This window comes from Nematostella vectensis, chromosome 8 (genome assembly GCF_932526225.1).
Source record: "Nematostella vectensis chromosome 8, jaNemVect1.1, whole genome shotgun sequence".
Classification (NCBI taxonomy): Eukaryota; Metazoa; Cnidaria; class Anthozoa; order Actiniaria; family Edwardsiidae; genus Nematostella; species Nematostella vectensis.
The window spans coordinates 12,838,428-12,856,186 of record NC_064041.1 but is presented as its reverse complement, the minus strand read 5'-3'; the positions used below and the strand labels follow the sequence as shown (position 1 = coordinate 12,856,186).

At 38.5% G+C, this 17,759-nt stretch overlaps 1 protein-coding gene across 2 annotated transcripts; it reads right to left on the bottom strand.

Moving 5' to 3' along the window:
* Positions 1-1,671: 1,671 nt before the first annotated feature.
* On the bottom strand, positions 1,672-17,141 carry LOC5516226 (zinc finger protein Gfi-1b). Of its 2 annotated transcripts, XM_032386081.2 has the most exons (4): positions 15,800-17,141; positions 10,751-10,909; positions 3,994-4,191; positions 1,672-2,893 (listed from the first exon to the last, which is right to left on the bottom strand). In XM_032386081.2, the coding sequence occupies exons 2-4, from the start codon at positions 10,773-10,775 to the stop codon at positions 2,088-2,090; spliced, it is 1,029 nt and encodes a 342-aa protein (XP_032241972.2). In that variant the 5' UTR covers positions 10,776-10,909; positions 15,800-17,141; the 3' UTR covers positions 1,672-2,087. The 2 variants fall into 2 exon arrangements, with proteins under 2 accessions (XP_032241972.2, XP_001636365.3); XM_001636315.3 differs by lacking the exons at positions 10,751-10,909; positions 15,800-17,141 and adding an exon at positions 4,698-4,944.
* Positions 17,142-17,759: the final 618 nt, after the last annotated feature.

Below are 17,759 nucleotides of genomic sequence, written 5' to 3'. Positions count from 1 at the left end.
GTTTTTCCAGTTCTACTTCCACTCTATTTAAATCAGTGTATTCTGAAATATTTTTCTTCATCGATTCATTAGACTCTCTTTACGAACTGATTATAAACCATTGGGGGAGCGCGCTAAAACCCTCTCGTTTCCTTAATGAAAACCAATCTAGGCAAATGAACTGGAATGAATTCAAGTCGAATCACACACCTATAAAATGGATTGTTTGTACTTCAAATGAAAGACATTCGTGTTTACATAGAGGTTTGTTGAATAAGACATGATAGGATAGACTTAACTCAAATACGGCGTAATTATTAAGCAAAAAGCGTGAAGGTCGTAGTCACCTTTTGCTGGTCCATCTCTATGCTCGCCTTTTGAATTGGCTTTACCGATTTCATCAAATTAAAACTCGGTTTTCGAAGAAGCAAAATAGGTTCAAAATTATCTCCAAAATCTATATTTCGCTTTGAAAAAAGGAATTGATACGGATTGCAATAAAGTAGGATTTACATTTATGATATTCTTTGTGATAACCCATTTACTTATATTCAGCAAATATTTACGTAAGGGAAAGAAACAGACGCTTAAACAGTGAGATTACTAAAATAAAACACAAAGGGTAATGCCCGACTCAAATTCCTTTTCCAAATACATAATATTTGACTTTGAGCGACATAGGTAAGCCAAATAAAGAATTAGAAAAAATAAAAGGCAGCGCACATAGTGACAGGTGCACATAAAATGAGTGGAATGTGTTGGTTGCCCTGAATAACCTAAATACGATACTAGCTTAGATTCAAACCAGCTCATTTAACATTGGAGATTAAAGATTGGCTCGGAGCAATTTTGTTTAATTGTTGATAGGCAAATTATTTTATATGCTTCCCTATTTTAGGAATACATTTTCTCAACACCTGGGCTGGTTGCCTGAAAACATTCTCATAAATTTAGTTTAGTTAGAGAGGCTAACATTCTTAAATCCAAAGATTTCAAAGCCTTAAGCTTCCCATCTTTTAGGTTGTGCCTTACTTTTGTTTGTGCTGCGAATTTTTTTTTTAATAAGAGAAAAGTTTTTAATGCTGTCTGTGACAAAACCCTGCAGGCGAGACGTGCGACTGAAGTGTAGAAATCCTGTGGCGTAAATAAAGCTAAGCTTGTTTAAACTGTATATGTTAACAAAGCCATATACAAAGGAAAGGTTTCGCTACAAAACGTTCCGAAAAAAATTGCCTGTGTTTAAGACAAATAAAGTCTTTTCGAAGATAATCTAAATATATATTTTTAGAGGAAATCCTTCACGCGCACTAGCGGATTAAATCGCAACGAATTGGGATTTTCGTGAAGAAAACACGTTAACTTTTGTGAGTTATTTGAGGAGTCGCTGAATAAATGAAAAACAAACTTCAAGTATTCAATATCGTAGATAATAAGTTTTAAATTGCCTTACTTTCAAAAAGTGCATTAAGGAGCTATGGTTCAAAGTCGGTACTTGTTTGCACTCTTCAATCTCGCGCGTGTAATCCCAAAACATCACTAAGATCTATTCCACATCTTTGATTTACTGGTGTTTGGAACAAGACATCAATGTAATCGGGGAGAATCAAACGGTTATTGGATCCAAAGTGCTAGTTAGCGCACGCGCTCAATTTGGCAAAACTTTTCTAAAGATAAATGACAACACACGATAAGTAAATTGATAAGACTTTATTAGTTTTATTTTTTAGTCTCTTTTCAATTTTGACTTAAGCAGAGGGAAGGATTTCACCCCTTCTACAATAGACTTTTATATTCTTGTTGAAATCCTAGAAGACTGCTGGTTGCATCTAGCTGTCTAATGCGGTTCATTAGAAGAGCCCCGCTGAATTACGCCAGCCACAAATTAGTTCTTACCTCGGCTTCCGAAACGGATTGGCATTTTATCTATATAGAAATTCCGCGTTTCAAGTCTAGCTTGATGAGAAACACACCTGATTAAAATATTCACTTCATAAAATCCTTTATCTTAGTAACTAAATAATAACAAAAGAGACCTAGCATATTCAGCCCTCCATTTTCTAAAATAACTGATGTCCTTTTTACAACGGATTGAGGGTCTTCAGCGTTTTTCATTGACTCACTTCGCTTTCATGTGTATACATATGCCGTCTCAAGTCAACTTTTCTGTAAAACGACCTTCGGCAGACTTGGCATGAAAATGGCTTGAATCCACTATGCTTTCTACTGTGTGTTATAAGGTTCGACGACTGACTAAACGCTTTACCACACTCAAGGCACTTATGCGGTTTTTCACCGGTGTGTATGTACGTGTGTTTTTTCATGTCAGATTTCTGGTGGAATCTCTTCGGGCAGTACTGACAAGGAAAAGGCCGTGTGTCCGAGTGGATAAGCATGTGAGTGCTAAGCGTGCTAGACCGTTTGAACGCCTTTCCACATTCTTTACATTCGAAGCTCTTCTCGTTGGTGTGAATGCTCTTGTGTTGCTCGAGGCTGACTGAATGTCCGAATGTCTTTCCACATGTGAGGCACTCAAAGGGTCTTCGCCCGGAGTGAGACCGTCGAACATGCACCTCTAGCCCGTGAGGCGTACTGAAAACCTTCTTACAACTCATACAATCAAACGTGTCCTGAGATTCACTCTCGAGTTTTAGTTTTTTCCTGTCTGGTGATACATGATCGAGGCTGGGCCGCCGTAGCGAAGGTCTAACCATGAAGTCGCTGGAGTTTTGGCGGGAAAAATTTGCCGCGAAGCGGAGTGCATTTGGGTGCCACCGAGGAAGCGCTGGTGCTTCTGAGAAAGCGTGTGATACGAAGAACGGTGGACTTGTAGGACTGATGTAGGGGGAGACCAAATAAGAGCTGTACGCCTCGGGCATGAAATGACTTGAAAAGACAGGGTAACGGGTAGTTCGAGCTGAAATTGGAACAGATAGAAATAGAGTTATAACAAGTTCTGATCATGAGAGACGACTGTGTGGGCTTATGCTTCCTCTTTCAATACAGACATAAGAAATAATAAATTTAATCTGAAGGTGAATATAGTAGCTTCGATGTTTTAATGGATTTAACAAATACGCTCGAATGTCAACCATCGCCCAATCCCATTTTTTTATTTTACATGTTTTTCAGGCTCATGGGTATCGAAACAGTTGCGTAAAAGAATCCTGAAATATAATGGTGAAATGGACGGGAGACCAAATTCGGGTGGAACGCACTAACGTAGCTGTTATCCCGAACAGACCATTGTACTTAGAATGTTAATCTAGATTGTGAAAAGGACCCGCTAAATAAAGATTCAACCATTTCCTATGATTTTAACAAGTTTCCTTTCTGTTTTACTATTTCTTTTAGATTCAATTTTGAAAACCTTTAAGAAGGTTTCCCGGTCATTAAAAGATTTTTAATGAAAACATTTCAACAGAGGTATAAGCGGGAGTTAAATATCCATTTATTGTAGTATTGTTAGAGTTTTCCAAGCTAATTATTTCTCATTCACTTCCTGCGAGGAAAGACTTTGAAGAATGTCATAAGGGTTTATGATTGCAATTTAAAAAAGAAATTCAAAAAAATCCCCCTTTTCCACATTCACTAAAATTCTTTTTATTTTTCCAAAAAGAAATTGTTAACATCCATTTCCTGCAAAGAAAATCTCCAGATTCGAAAACCTTGATTTGTTGTAGTGAAGTTCGTGTTATTACATCTGCAATCTGGATGTTCTAATATTAACATAGCGATGAGAAAACGAAATGAAAGCCTACATAATACGCGGGTCTCATTTACAGCTATGAAGTTCAAGTAAACATACGGCCAAATAAACTGATCAAGCGGTAAAGTAAAGCTAACTTATCACTAAAACCATTACATCGGTAAACATTTCAGGTTTTTAGCCCTGATTTGGAGAACGCTTTTAATTTTCTTTTGATAATTATTCCAGTGAACTTTGGTTGAGTTTTATCTGCTCTTATCTCCAAAAAGTTAAAGCGAAATTTCTAGAGGTGACTTTTAAGGGCTTACCATTTAAAGGGAAAGACGTTTCGACGTTGCGGAATACGTTTCTTTCCAGCATTCGCCACTCCGTGTTTTTTTTGGTTCGTTTGGAAGGGCTGTCGGGAGCAGTCAGATTCTCAATATCGAATGGCCGACTGGAAGGTTTCGGATCATCGACTTCTTTCAAACACTTCTCAGCTTTTCCCTCCGTTTTGCACCCGGAATCTGATAGAAAAAATCAAAGCAACACTGAGATTTGACTCAAGGATATATATATCACAGCACAGAAACAACCTAGCAAATAAATTGAATTTTTTTTTTCAGAATCTCCCGGCGCCTGGTTTTATGCCGATATTGAGCTTACTACTTTATTCCTGTTCTTACTAATTGCGCGGGCTCAGCCAGTGTATGTCTCCCTTTTTATGCTTGTTTTTTCCCCTACTTTCCAGAACGCGCTCTAGCACAAATCTCTTTGATAATTCCAGAGTGCTAACCTATACCAGTTTGATTGAAATCTCAACCGCCTTGATTTGCAATGTCTTATAAAGACTCGTGCATATTATACTGTTTCATATGTATACATATTTCTGAGTAAAATAAATTATTTTTCTCCCACCCTCATACTCCTTTAGTGCCAGTGATTATCTAAATTTTCAAAACAATTTCCAATAAAGTGGATTTTTTTTCATAAAAGACAAGAAAAAGAAGAAGGTTTAACTTCGCGTTCTTACCGGGAACGGTGGTTAATTCTACGGGCTCGGTCTTGACACTCTCGGGCCCTACTCCCATTACGGACCGCTTCTTAACCAAAAATGACCTCGGCATGTTGTATCGTCGCGCAAGGGTGCGACTCGAATAGTAACATGCTATCTGGCCTTGTGTTATAAATCGGAGAAAACAATTATTACCCAGACTGCTATGCCAGCTGGGTGCCATAGCAACGCGCGAGGACGTTAGGCGCATGCGCAGTGTATGCGGTGATCCAGGTGCAGAGAGACAGTTTGCACAATGCACAAAATCATTTCTTTTTTGTCGGCCATTCTCTATGTATGTCATTAGCCTTATCCCGTGGAGATCTTGACTGATTTAGCGCGACGTTTGTTATTGTTTAAAGTTCTCGAGAAAAGGGAGTTTGCGCGCAGGGTCTATAAGTGAATCTGGATCTTAGTGTGTGGCGTCTATGCGCAATTGATACACGATCAGATTCAACGCTTGAATGCGCAGTAAATTGTGTTTAGCTACGGATACCACACAGTAAAGGCTGACTAAATTTACTTCTGGATGAAATCGTGCGACAAAATTCCTTGCCAGGCAAGAATTCTTTGCGCGCAATCACAAAAGGCTTACCGGCTTCTGGAACCTTAAACAGGCTTTAAAAATAAAAATAAAATAAACTTATTCTTTTTCTTTCATAGGACAGGTGCAACCGGCGGATAGCCCCTACTACTGGCAACCTTGAAGAAACCGAAACAAAATACATCACCTCTCACTCATTTATCTTTAACAAAAATAGTGGCGGCTTTTGTCATTTTTTCCCCCGATTAAACTTATCAAAGGGGAAAAAATCCTTATCGGTGTTTTGAATATAGGAAAACGCGACTGGGAAAACTTAAGTAAAGCTGTTAATATTGGCTTGAGCTCGATATTGATTTGTTAACCGAAGCATAGACTCCTGCGGGCACGGCTCTCAACAGAGATGGTAATTAACCGAGAATCGCAGACGCGGGCCTTTTCCTCAAATTGCGCCTATTATCGTCGAGTGAAAACCATCCTGATTTGGTTGTTTGTTTCTGACTATCTTAGCTACATTACGACCACAGTGTTAAGTGAGTCGGGTTATTGATAATACTGTGAACTTAACAGAAGCTTTTCTTATCGGCCAGTGAGGGGGGAATTTTAGGGGAAATGGACCGCATCTGCGGGCAGATCACCATTCTTCCGTTTTCACCGTTAAATCATCCAACATCTCAAAGATCCACGAGTTATCTACAAAGCTGTCCACAGCGAGTGAGTGAGCGTTCCTAAAAGGGATTTTTACACGCACAATAGCATCATTTTTACACTCCTGTAGTTTTAATAGCCTTCGTCAATAGCACGGTATGCGTTAGTGAATTCCATTCAGTCACTGGTCGCTTTTATATATTTTTCTCAAACAAACTTTTCTCTGTAATTCGATGGCTAAGTGGAAAGCTTTTTATGTATATAAAAGTGTAAACATTTGTTAATTCATTGATAATATGTGATTTTAAACCTCTATTTGAGCGGACTGTTCTAGGGTCGCTTAAATACTACTTAAATCAATCGACAGTTTAAACAATAGAAAATATTCGCAAATGAGGCATTCGAAACATAATAAAAACTTTTCAAGATTCTTCGATAATAGGCTAATTAAATGCAGCTTCAAAACTCTAAAAGACTAACGCAACTGGTTTACCTTTTATGCCAGTTCTCAAAATGGAAAAAAAAAAGGAAACTACATAATTATTTTAAAAAGCCCTGAACAATAGTTATGGGATAAGTATGAAAACTGTTTAAAGAAGCCTTAATCATTAAGCATTCTAATTGTAATTTCCGTAAGATTCCGTGTCCGTGGGAAAACTTATGTCTCGGATTAAAACCGTAGGATGGTGAAAAGCCTCTTCAAAAAAGAGAAATAACTGCTCTACCAGCGAACTTTCCGCTTGGTTTTGTTAAAAAATATTCTAATATTTGTTCTCATTGTCTTTCGTACTTCGCCAGCCCCTTTGTAAAGATTCGTCCTTTGTTGTAAGGCATCAAAACGCTAAAATGACCGAACTCTCTTTATACATCTAGGGTAAAACTGTAAATGAAAATGGTTCTCTTTGTTGGACACTATTGTGATATATAGAAGAGTTTAAAGTGCCCCTTCGTACGAAATTCAAGCGAATTTTCGCAATGTGCTTAACACCTGTTTAATATATCGTTCAAGCCGAAAAGACTCCCGTTATTAAATGCTTTCTCGCACTCTAGCAACTATAAGATAACTTCGCGCGCATTAAACCTCGTACTTTAAACTTGGTCAGTCTCCACTAATTACTGTTTGTAACAGTTCACGGAATTGACAATGTGGCTAATCTCCGTCCTGTTATCGGCCGATACACATTCTACATCCGTAGCCTAAAGAATTATTAACCCCCCTAAAGTCTCCTATCAGTCGACGAATGAATAAAACGGCTAATTGGTGAATAGCCATGCAAATGAAATCTTGATGCCAAAAGGTCTCTACAAATTGCATAAAGGAATCACTAACGCAAAGGAAAGAACAAGAGAAACAATCGAACCGCTTACACACGGAGGGCTAACCACCGAGTTCTAATACTTGTTTTATTAAGAATACTGTTATTTGGTAGTGACAAGTTCGCATTGGATATTAAAGCTCTGCGTTAAAACAAAACACCAACAAACGGGATTTTAAATCAAATTTAAATGAAAACCCTACAAGTCTATTCAAATCAAGTAGACTGACAAAGTTTATCGAGTCGTGCAACACAGCCGCTATTTATCACACTAGCGGCTATAGCGTTTTTAGATCCATCGCCCACAACCCTTGCATTAGTTGATGTTTGGACTTAAATAAAGGTATATTTTTCGATATTTTGAGGTTTTATCCCCTAAATAATGCAGAGGGAAACAGAATAAAAATTTCAGCTTAAGAACTATTTGAGGTGTATTTCAAATAATAAGGAGATTATTGTGAACTTATAGGTTAACAGAGTTTACTATTCGCAAGAGACGTCAATCACGTTAACTTAAACCAATCAACGGCTTTGAAAAAGTAGCCAATCACAAGAGGACATAGCCAGTCACATGTAATGGCCGTTTCGCTCTAGCTGGTAGCGCACTGCTATATTGAAACCTTTAATATTGAATCTAAGTAGCGAGCCCTCCGGATTACAGTGCTTTCAAGTGGGCTCCCGGCAATCCCCTAGGTTCTGCCAATGATTTTGAATCACGGTTCGTCTTTTCAAGAGATGTTTGACCCGTAACAGATCAGGCCCTCTACCTCGACGCCAAAAAGTGGGCCATTTCTTATCACTTATCGTCCCTTAAAAAAACATCATTTCACATGTTTAGGCTTGCTTTTATGAAGCACTCAACCTCCATACTCCCGGTAACGATTTCCAAGGTGTTATAGGTAGGGGGGGGGATGGATCCGGATGGTAGGGGGTTGGATTTGGGTTGTACGGGAATGGATTGGGGTGGTATGGGGTTGTATCCGGGTTGTAGGGGGATGAATACAGATGGCAGGGGGATTGATACGGGTAGTGTGGATGGTAGGGTGGATGGATCAGAAAGGGGATGGATTCAGAGTATTCAGGTTGCAGGGGATTGATCCGGGTGGATGGGTATGGATGGTAGGAGAATAGAACCTGGTGCCAGTGGGATGGATTCGGGTGTCAGGGGGATGGATCCGGGTGGTAGGGGGGTTGATTCGGTTGGTAGGCGGGTGGATTTGGGCGGTAAGGGGGGGGGGGAGTTAGATACGTCTGGTGAGGGGTAGATAACAGGGGCAGGGGGAAGGACCCGGCTGGTAGGGTGGATGGATCCGGGTGGTAGGGGGGGGGGGTGGGGTGGATCCGGGTGGTAGGGGGTTTGATACGGGTGGCGGGGGGATGGATCCGGGTGGTAGGGGGTTTGATACGGGTGGTAGGGGGGGATGGATACGGGTGGTAGGGGGATGGGTCCGGGTGGTAGGGGGTTTGATACGGGTGGTAGGGGGGATGGGTCCGGGTGGTAGGGGGTTTGATACGGTGGTAGAGTGGTAGGATCTGGATGGCATTGGTATGGATCCATGTTGTAGGGGGATGCATCCTGATGGTAGGGGTATGGATCCTGATGGTAGGGGGATGCATCCTGGTGGAAGGGGGATGGACCCCGGTGGTAGGTGGTGGATGTGAGTGGATCCCTTCTAGAATTACACATCACCAACTAAATAGCATCGGGAATCCATTTGATGTCTCTTTCCGCTGCTTAAAGAGTATGCGCAGAGAATATTAGGCCTGCAAGCATAAGGTTGGGATGGGTCACCCTTACTACTGACGTAGAATGAGGTGCTTTAAGAGTAAATGCTAAAGACATTCAAAAGTTATCAAATCTGGCGGCAAAGGCCTTCTAAAAGATGTAGGATTCATCATATCTGGCGGAGGAATCTAGAAGGGCAAAGACCATGTCTTGTTCGAAATGTACATTTTGAACGCGACCCAAACCCGTTTGAACAATTTTAAAATTCAATGAAGTCATTGAATCCTACAATCACATGGAATCAAACATTTTGCTAGAATGTCAATCTAAACACAACATCCATTCACCTCTCTTGTATGTTTTGTAGTTTAGCGGTGCAAGATCAAAACTTGGTCCTTGCGAGACAAAGTACGGAAATACTTCAAAGCATTATAGAAAGCAAATTATTTACAATTTACAAGCAACTATTTCTTAAACAAAACTGGTACAATACTTGGAAAAAGAAAAGTATAAAAAGGAAACAACAAGAAAAGTATGAGAAAGGTGGGTGTTAAAAAAATTGCGCTTTGAACAACAAAATTTGTAATTTGGACGGATGGCCAATTCCAGTAGGTAGTCTCATTTATCTGGTCTTTGAGCAGATGATTTTACGCGAATTTGGCTCTTAGTGCTTTATGATTTTATTGGCTAAGCAGTGTAACATCTCTCTAACATATCTTTTTTTTTTGTTTTGTTTCGGCATAATGAGCCCGCATTCATTTCCCCTGCACTGCGGGTTGCCTGGCTTAAGTGCTAAAGCTATTGTTTAACTTAGCATGCGACCGACTTTTACGAGCTTCAGAATAGCAGATGAGAAATACTTACAAAGAATCCAAAAACATACAGAAAAGCTGTTTTACTCGATCTTGAAAAGAGTTTTGATTTGGACATTGTTCTGATTAGAGGTAGACATGGATGAAGTTGAAAAAACAGAAATCAGGGCTAATGCATTAGATCAACCGCAGGGGATAGTCTACTCTTACAATAAAGATGAAATGCTTAAACTTTTGTTACTGTTTTTATCTTAAACTGGGAAGATGTTTAGTCGATCTTAAATTTTTATATATCTTTTGAGATGTTAAAGCACGAACACACTTGGCAAGGAAATATTTTCTCGGTGCTTTTGAGACCTCCGTTAATTGGGAATCCGTTAATAAAGCTATCAAACAGCTCATTGCCAATCAGCGAAAAAACGCCCGAAACATTAAAAAGGAAACGCAGAGGACACCAGCGCTGTTTGCGGCATGAGATGAAACCGTGATTTTAAGTGAATTTCGCCCTAAATTATGAGGAACTACTTAGAATTAGCGACCATTTAGTTCCAAGAGTCATTAATGGGTGGGCTTGCATCCAAATGGGATCGCTAACCGCTCTAAAAGCTTCCGGAAACAAAACCACTGATTAATCGAGCCACCTAGTTTACTCATATGAAACTAGTGGCTAAAATACTTTTTGACAGTTCAAACTGTGTCTTGGATTCTATAGCCGTGCTGTGTCGTAAAGAAATACATTGGGAAGCTCCCGTCGAGAAGCGCTAGGTATTAAAACAAAAGTGTTTTAGAAAATATTGTCCCAAATATTGCACAATATAATAAAACCCTATTTTAATAACCACTCAAGTTTAAAGTTTCGACACGTGCGGTTGAATTTTAAAAGCAGCGCAATGACTAGGTTTAGCCTAATTTGCTTGCTAACATATAAATCTATATGAGAATCATATCCGTGTAAAAAAGAAGCTGTAGAGGATAGACGTTTTACCCACCTAGTTTTTGAAGCGGCGAGATCATCCTTTCGTCTCTTTGCCAGCCTGAAAGTGAGCAACCTTAGGCTCGGTGAAACAGCAAAGTGTTACGTTTTAACACTGCGTTTAACTCTGTCGTAACAGGACTTGGTCTCCGCGCGTCAAGGAGAGCAATAAGCACTGCATTGGTAAAAAAAAAAATCCATGTAAACCGTTTTATTCCTCAAGTCCCCTGCAACTAACAGAGGAATTATCTGCTGAAGTCATTTGCTAAATCTATCTTTATGTCTGCGGTGGAAGGATGTTACCGGAATGGACAGCTGTGCCCAAAACTCAATAAAACGCCTCATGAATCTTAGTGCATTTTGTAGAGCGCATAAAGCAACTAAAACAGTGTTTAACTATGCTGGCGAGAGTGATAGAAGTCAATTCCCACCGAACGGAAGTTCACGATTAACGCTTCAAGATTTGAAGAGAGTCTGAAAGTGACTTTGAGACTTTGATTTGCATTATAAAAACCGACTACGGAATCCGATACGATTCAAACAAATCACAAAGACGCTCTGTTTTTGTGCGGTTTTTCTTTTTAAAAAGGGACCTTGAACAGTGTGTAATCAAAAGGAACAACGATTCACGATTTATTGATCAGCTTTTGCGAAAAAGAATTAAACGATAAAAGTCAAAGATAAAAATCCTAATTTAAATTTTTTGAAAATAGAGTAAACTTCCTCCACAATCTTCGACAGATTTTGCAAAGATAACTCCCGCTGATAACAATTCTGTTATTGAAAAAATGAAAGCGCGTCACATGAAAGCAAAAAAAAGTTAATGCTAGAAAATAAAATGCCAAAGTTACAAACCCAAGGCGGCAGTCTTTGTTTTCGTGGAAAAGATAAAGTATACTTAGTAGAAATTACTTTGAGTTAAATCACTATATTTTCATTTTTCCGTTATTTACTTTAAGTAACAGATGGACGAAAGAAAACGTCGGAATCGCACAAGAAATCATGTAGATACATCCACCCTTGTGAATGGTCCGGAAACAGCCTCGAAAACAGCATTTACTCTATGAATCGGTATAGCTCAATTTGACTTTTAGCCCTTCGCGCAGATGGCCGGAATAGAACTGTTTTCTATGATTAGTCTTGATTTGTTCAGCAATTAAAAACGCAGATTCAAAACCTCCTCAAAACAGCTTCTTTTAAGAAGCTTTTAAAAAAGCTCTCTAATAGTAGCACAAGTCTTAAGATTTCCACAGCAATGTAGAAACCTTTCAGAGGTTAAAAAAATATGTTTCTTCGAAAAAAAATATAGGCTTGTTTTATGATTATTGAGTTAAATAAGATTCAACGGCAGTATATTATGTACACACGAGTTTTTCGATAGATCCGCTTTAGTTGTGAAAAAAAGGTTAGAAGTGGAAAGAAAAATACGCTTGGTCTGGGGTTTCAAACTTTAAAGTGTACCGTTATGGATCGAGAGCGGCCGCCAAAAGGCAAAATAGTTTATTGAGCGGTCAAGCTTCCCAGGAACAGCTGCGGATTTGGACGGAAAACAAATCAAAATAAGAAATCCAATTTGGTCAAAGAAGGAGGATAGTTTTTGCGCGTCACAGACAATGACTCGATTGAAGATTTGCCGATAAAATGTAAACAATGAGTGGATAAGTCAGACCTCTATCAGCGAACTGCAAACCTTAAATAAAGTGATATCTCCGCTGCAGGGATAGTTTATTTGGAGTAAAAATGAATAACGGAATCGACTCATCTTGGGTGCAATTATGTAAAATCAGATATCAAACGACGGGCTCGTGTCAAACATAGGGCATATCTGCCGACATTACAAAGCCGAAGTAGCCCAGTGAAGTGCATTTATAAAGGTTTTTAAGTTTGGGTAAAGCACCGCTTTAAAACATGAATAATTGAACACAGCATAGATTATAAATGGAGAAACTGTCTGGTTGTGATTTGAAGGTTTTGGGGTTTAAACTTATTTAAGATGATCATAGCAATATCTCGATAATGAAAGAAATAAAAAAAACCCCTGAATGTTGTCAGTAGATTCATTGCGATGTTTGTGGGCACTAACAATGGCTTAGCTATTGTTTTGTTATCTCTAATTTTTGCGTTTTGCGAGAAACAAAGAATTTATTAGATTATGAGTTATTACTTGGTAGGAGAGATAAATGTTGGTTTGCGATACGACCACAAGACAAAACAAGAAAACAGAAGGTGAAGCTGAAATTAATTAAAATAAGAGGGATAAAACCACAAGATTCGTTTAAAAAACGGTGAATACCATTCGTAATAGTGGTTATTGTATATCAAACGCTAAGTGGGAAGGAGTATATAGTGTATTTAAATAGAAATTTGCGTCTGTAAAAGCTCAAAACAGCGTTATCAACTAACACATCACACTATCTTTTCCTGCTACATCAGCAACATGAAAGTTATCTACCGTACATACAATTTTATTGCGCACTATTTTTCGAAACGATGCTGTCCAGGAAAAGGAAAAAATCAAAAGTCTTGGCTATTTTCAAATGCCTAAATGTGTAAAGGACACACAAGCAAAGGAATAAAATCATAGTATATGAATAATCACGAAAAATCTTTCCCCTATCCTACGACATTCGTAAACACATTCAGAACGATTAAAGTTGCTAGTTAGAGATGATTTTTTTTTTAATATAGTTCAGTCAGGGACGAAGAAAAAAAGATTTGTAAAATATTTTTAAAGGGATAGATTACCAGCTACGCATCGAGTTTTTAAAATTTAAATGGCCAAGTTTAGGGTAAAAATTCTATTTTTCTTTCAAATACATCACACAGATGACAAAGAGAACGATAGATGTTTATGTAGGATTTTATTTCTTTATTTTTCCTCTACTTGTGAGTTGTTGAATAACCCGTGACCCACTAAAAACTCGTATGACGCAACACTCACAATTTTGCCCACGTTTCCCTCTTTCCTGGGCAGAGGAAGTAAATTGAAAAGGCAATTATTACCTTTGTTAGTGGGAACTTAAAAAGAACAGCTCTAGCCACAATCCCAGATGAAAACAAATCGGCACCGGTTCACCCTTTAAGCTGGGGGCTTTCTGGAAATGGCGATAGAAAACTATATCTAATATTGATAAATATTCAATGAAGGAGAAAAAGTTGATGTTACAATTTAGAGGAAAAATAGAGACCTTGATGTGACAAATACGGAAGAAATTGCTGTGATAAATTCTAGAGGAAAAAGAAAGAATCTGTTGTACGAAATCCAAAGAGAAAAAGAAAAGAAAAACAAAAATTACTGAAAGGAGGAAGTTATAGGAGAAAGTTACAAACGAACAGAAATAAGAAAAACTTTAACGCTTTCCTTCCCCCCTTCCTTCATACATACATCACGAAGGACTTTTAGTAAATGCCCGGCTTAAAGCAGGAAGGTGCAAGCTAACTGAAGCAACAGATGTACAAGACACAAGCCACGCACGGCGGTCAGTTAGGCAGTGTCAATACTTAACATAAGCTATGTGTTTTTCTTAGGCCTAATAAAACATGCCAGTGTTCACACATCTAACACTAAAATACACCAAAGAGAACAAGCGCAAGCGATATTTGCACTTGAATCTATTGTATTTTTTAAGGCAAGGCGAGTTCAAACTCAAACAAACACACTCACAAATTCGCTGGAAAAGATATGAACAGGCGAATGGTAAAATTGCTAGTAGCTGACACGAAATCAGACACAAGTCAACAGCATAAAATCAAAAACCAATCAATGAACAAAGAGAAGACTTTTTACTTCAATACTTTGTACAGCAAACCGAACTTCAAACTAGTGCAATGGCCTTGTTCAAATCGAAATCCAATATATGGTTGAATACCGTTGTTTCCAGTATGTTTCATTGCCTAAACAGATCAAGACGCTTGTAACCTAGGGTGAAGAGAGACTGTACTTCACGTACTAGGATGTGGACTAAAGATTGTGTTTAATACTTCGTCTCTGGCGAATGGAGAGATTTAGCGGGGACAACGACGATGATTTCGAAGACACGACCAAAAAATGTACCTTCACACTAAATGCTCTGTTCAAAACTATTTTATACAGATAACTAGTTTTCAAACTTCCAAAAAGACAAACATAAGACTTGAGTTTCTACTCTAGCGAACACAAATAGTTTTCTTTGCAGTGCAAACGTCCCCGTCCAGAACAGACCGTAAAACTAGGTGTTTTCATTTTGGGAGAAATATAAGAGACATAACGTATTTTCACGTGCCGGTTTTGATTTTTCTATTGTTTTCTCCCGTCGCAGTCCTCTATGCCACCTCCCCTGCTAAAGCTCTTTAGACGGAGGGCGCACCAAAGCTGTATTTTCTTATTGAAGAATAGTCACGTCTCAGTCTTTTTGCAGTTGTGATGCCTACACCCATGACTATCTAGCACCCTCTCTCGGTAAATAAAAAAAATTAGCAACAACGACGGCAACGCGAACGGCCAGACGTTGAAATGCACAGTCTGATACATTTCAGCTGTTTTCCTTCAAACTACAACGTGAAAACTCCCAAGTTTCACGGTCTAGCGAGAACGAGAATGTGTGCGCTGAAAACTAGACTATCCTTGTTCGTTGTGGTAGAAATAAGGTTCTAGGCTTGTCTTTATTTTTGGAGGACTATAAACACGAGTGTGCTTTATCAAACTAGTTTAGAATCGCGCGCAAAGCATAAGAGTTTTTTGGCGGGTTATGTTCGTGCTCTATATAACATTGGAATGTCTAACCGTTCGCGCCTATGAAAGGCCCGAAAACAAGCCAAGAACGATACAATTCAAATATCTAAAAGTTTGTAAAAAGAAAGGCTAGAAGATCCGTTATAATCGAGGACAGGAAATAAAGAACAGGAGTGGCTCGCAAGGGAAATCTTAGCATTGCTTCATGGCGAATTATCGGCTTTCTTGAAGATAATAATGCAGAGATTTCGAGGGAGAACCGAATTTTAAGGAAGTTTTAGAGAAGTCTTGCCAAGATGTTGGTGAGTCCTACAACATGAGAATTTGATGTGTTTGCTCAGGATGGTTACTTACCTTAGAGGGAGAATGAATCAAAATGGTTCGCCCACATCATGGTACGGTGTATTTGTCAAATGAACGGTTTATAAACCTCTCGAAGAGAAAAAACAAAATGCATTAGTTCCGACCACGAGCGCATTGATAAGAGAGGGGATGTGACCATGCATGCTAATCTAACACAAACAAAAACTATGCTTCGGTTTTTCCTCACCTTTTCCTCGAGGCTCCCCGTGCTACACGTGTTTGTGAAGGAGAACACGCGCTGTACGCATGCGCCAACGACATTTTGCGCGCGTTCTAAAAGCACAGGAATCCCGCAAATAGCCTCTAGCGATCAACAATGCTTTATGTAATTCCTCTGTGTAAATTTAGTAGCGAACTTCACTTCATAATAAACGTCGTTTTTAAAAGCTGCAGGCGGGATTTACATATCTCGGGTGTTTATTTTTGTGTTTTGAGAGAGGTATTTCCCCTAAATTCGCCTCGGGTTGAATTCTAAGACCACGATGCGAAGGTTTTCCATAAACAAACTTCTCGATAACACAAACATATAACCGATGCCTTCGGCTGGTTAGCCAAAATCGGCTTTAAATATGCAAAAGACGGCGTTGAAGAGCTAGAAAAAATACAAAGCTAAATTGCAGCCTAGCGTTAACAAGAAACTCGGCTCTTTTCTTACCATCGTAGTATCTTCTACTTTTTTCGCAGTGTTTTTTTAACTACAATGAAAGCCTTATACAATAAGGGGACTATTCAAACAAAATTTAAAGCTAAGATATTAGAACATTGATCAAGTTTTATATGAAGGACGAGATTTGGAATCAAAACAAAAGGCCAGTTTGAGTTCAACCTGATTTCATCCAAGGGATGAATCAAAGCCTTTCGAGCGGATATTACAATGTCTTGACGTTAATAACGACAATGCAAAATGTGTGTAATTATGAAACGCAATACAGTTTTATTTATAAGAAGTTTTTAGTGGATGATTTTGGGGCGTTTACTAATATCAACTGGGCGCCTGGAGCAAAACAAAATATCTATTTCAAAAGTTAATTTGCAGAAGAGGACTTTTTGACTTTCGAAATGTTATCGATTTAGCGATTAGAAATTGCCTGCGGAAAAGAAAAAGAAATGATATTGGATTGTTCCAAAGATTTCCCGAAGATTTGCGTGGATAAAAGCGGGATTAGCAAGAAACAATACCCGAAATTAGATCACTAAGAAAGAAATAGGAAATCAGAACTATAAGTTCGAGCTGTTATCGCTGGAAACAGGGAAGGGGGTACAGTTTCAAAGTTATCGGCTTTTTTTTATAAAAGACGATGCATTTTAACGAATCGTTAAATTTTTGCTACTGATTTTATATCAAATTTAATCTCTTCAATATATTTGTTTTTGCTTGAAAAAAGGCAAGTTTGGGTTGAAAACTTTAATATGGCGCTTAAATGTGAAGGCGTATGTCTCCTAAAGAGTAAAATTATTTGCCAATAATAATGACACTAAAAAATCGATCCGACGAGATTGTTTTTAATAACATATTAGAAAAATAAAAAATTCAAGAGAATAAAGTATAACAAAGTATAGTAATAATATAGTTATAATAACGTATAACATGGTATAACAATAAAGGATGGGAGTTTTATTGTCGTTTTACAATCGATTGATTCTTACCGCATCCATCTGTTAAAAGAGCAACGCCATTAAATCAAAAACGCTGTATTCCCTAAATAATTCCACACGTTCACACTAAATCGTTTTAAACATAGCGCATTTCCTCATTGCCAAACAAATGTCTTTTCCGTTCTTTTATGCTTTTGATTGGTTTTCTGCTTACAGAAGTTGGCGAAGCCGTCTTTATTCGACGTTTCGAATTACATTACAATCAAGACTTTGAAACTAAACTATTGAACAATAACGCGAAATCAAATTCATCAGTCAAAGTAAATTCCCAGTACAGTGAGCGGTGTTTCTCAAT

Excerpts from the sequence above, each read along its gene's own strand:
- LOC5516226 (XM_001636315.3), bottom strand. The coding sequence starts at position 4,929 with ATGCGCCTAACGTCCTCGCGCGTTGCTATGGCACCCAGCTGGCATAGC. Across the intron at positions 4,192-4,697 it reads AGAATTAACCACCGTTCCCG|ATTCCGGGTGCAAAACGGAG; the intron begins GTAAGAACGCGA and ends TTTTTCTATCAG. Across the intron at positions 2,894-3,993 it reads AACGTCTTTCCCTTTAAATG|CTCGAACTACCCGTTACCCT; the intron begins GTAAGCCCTTAA and ends TTCCAATTTCAG.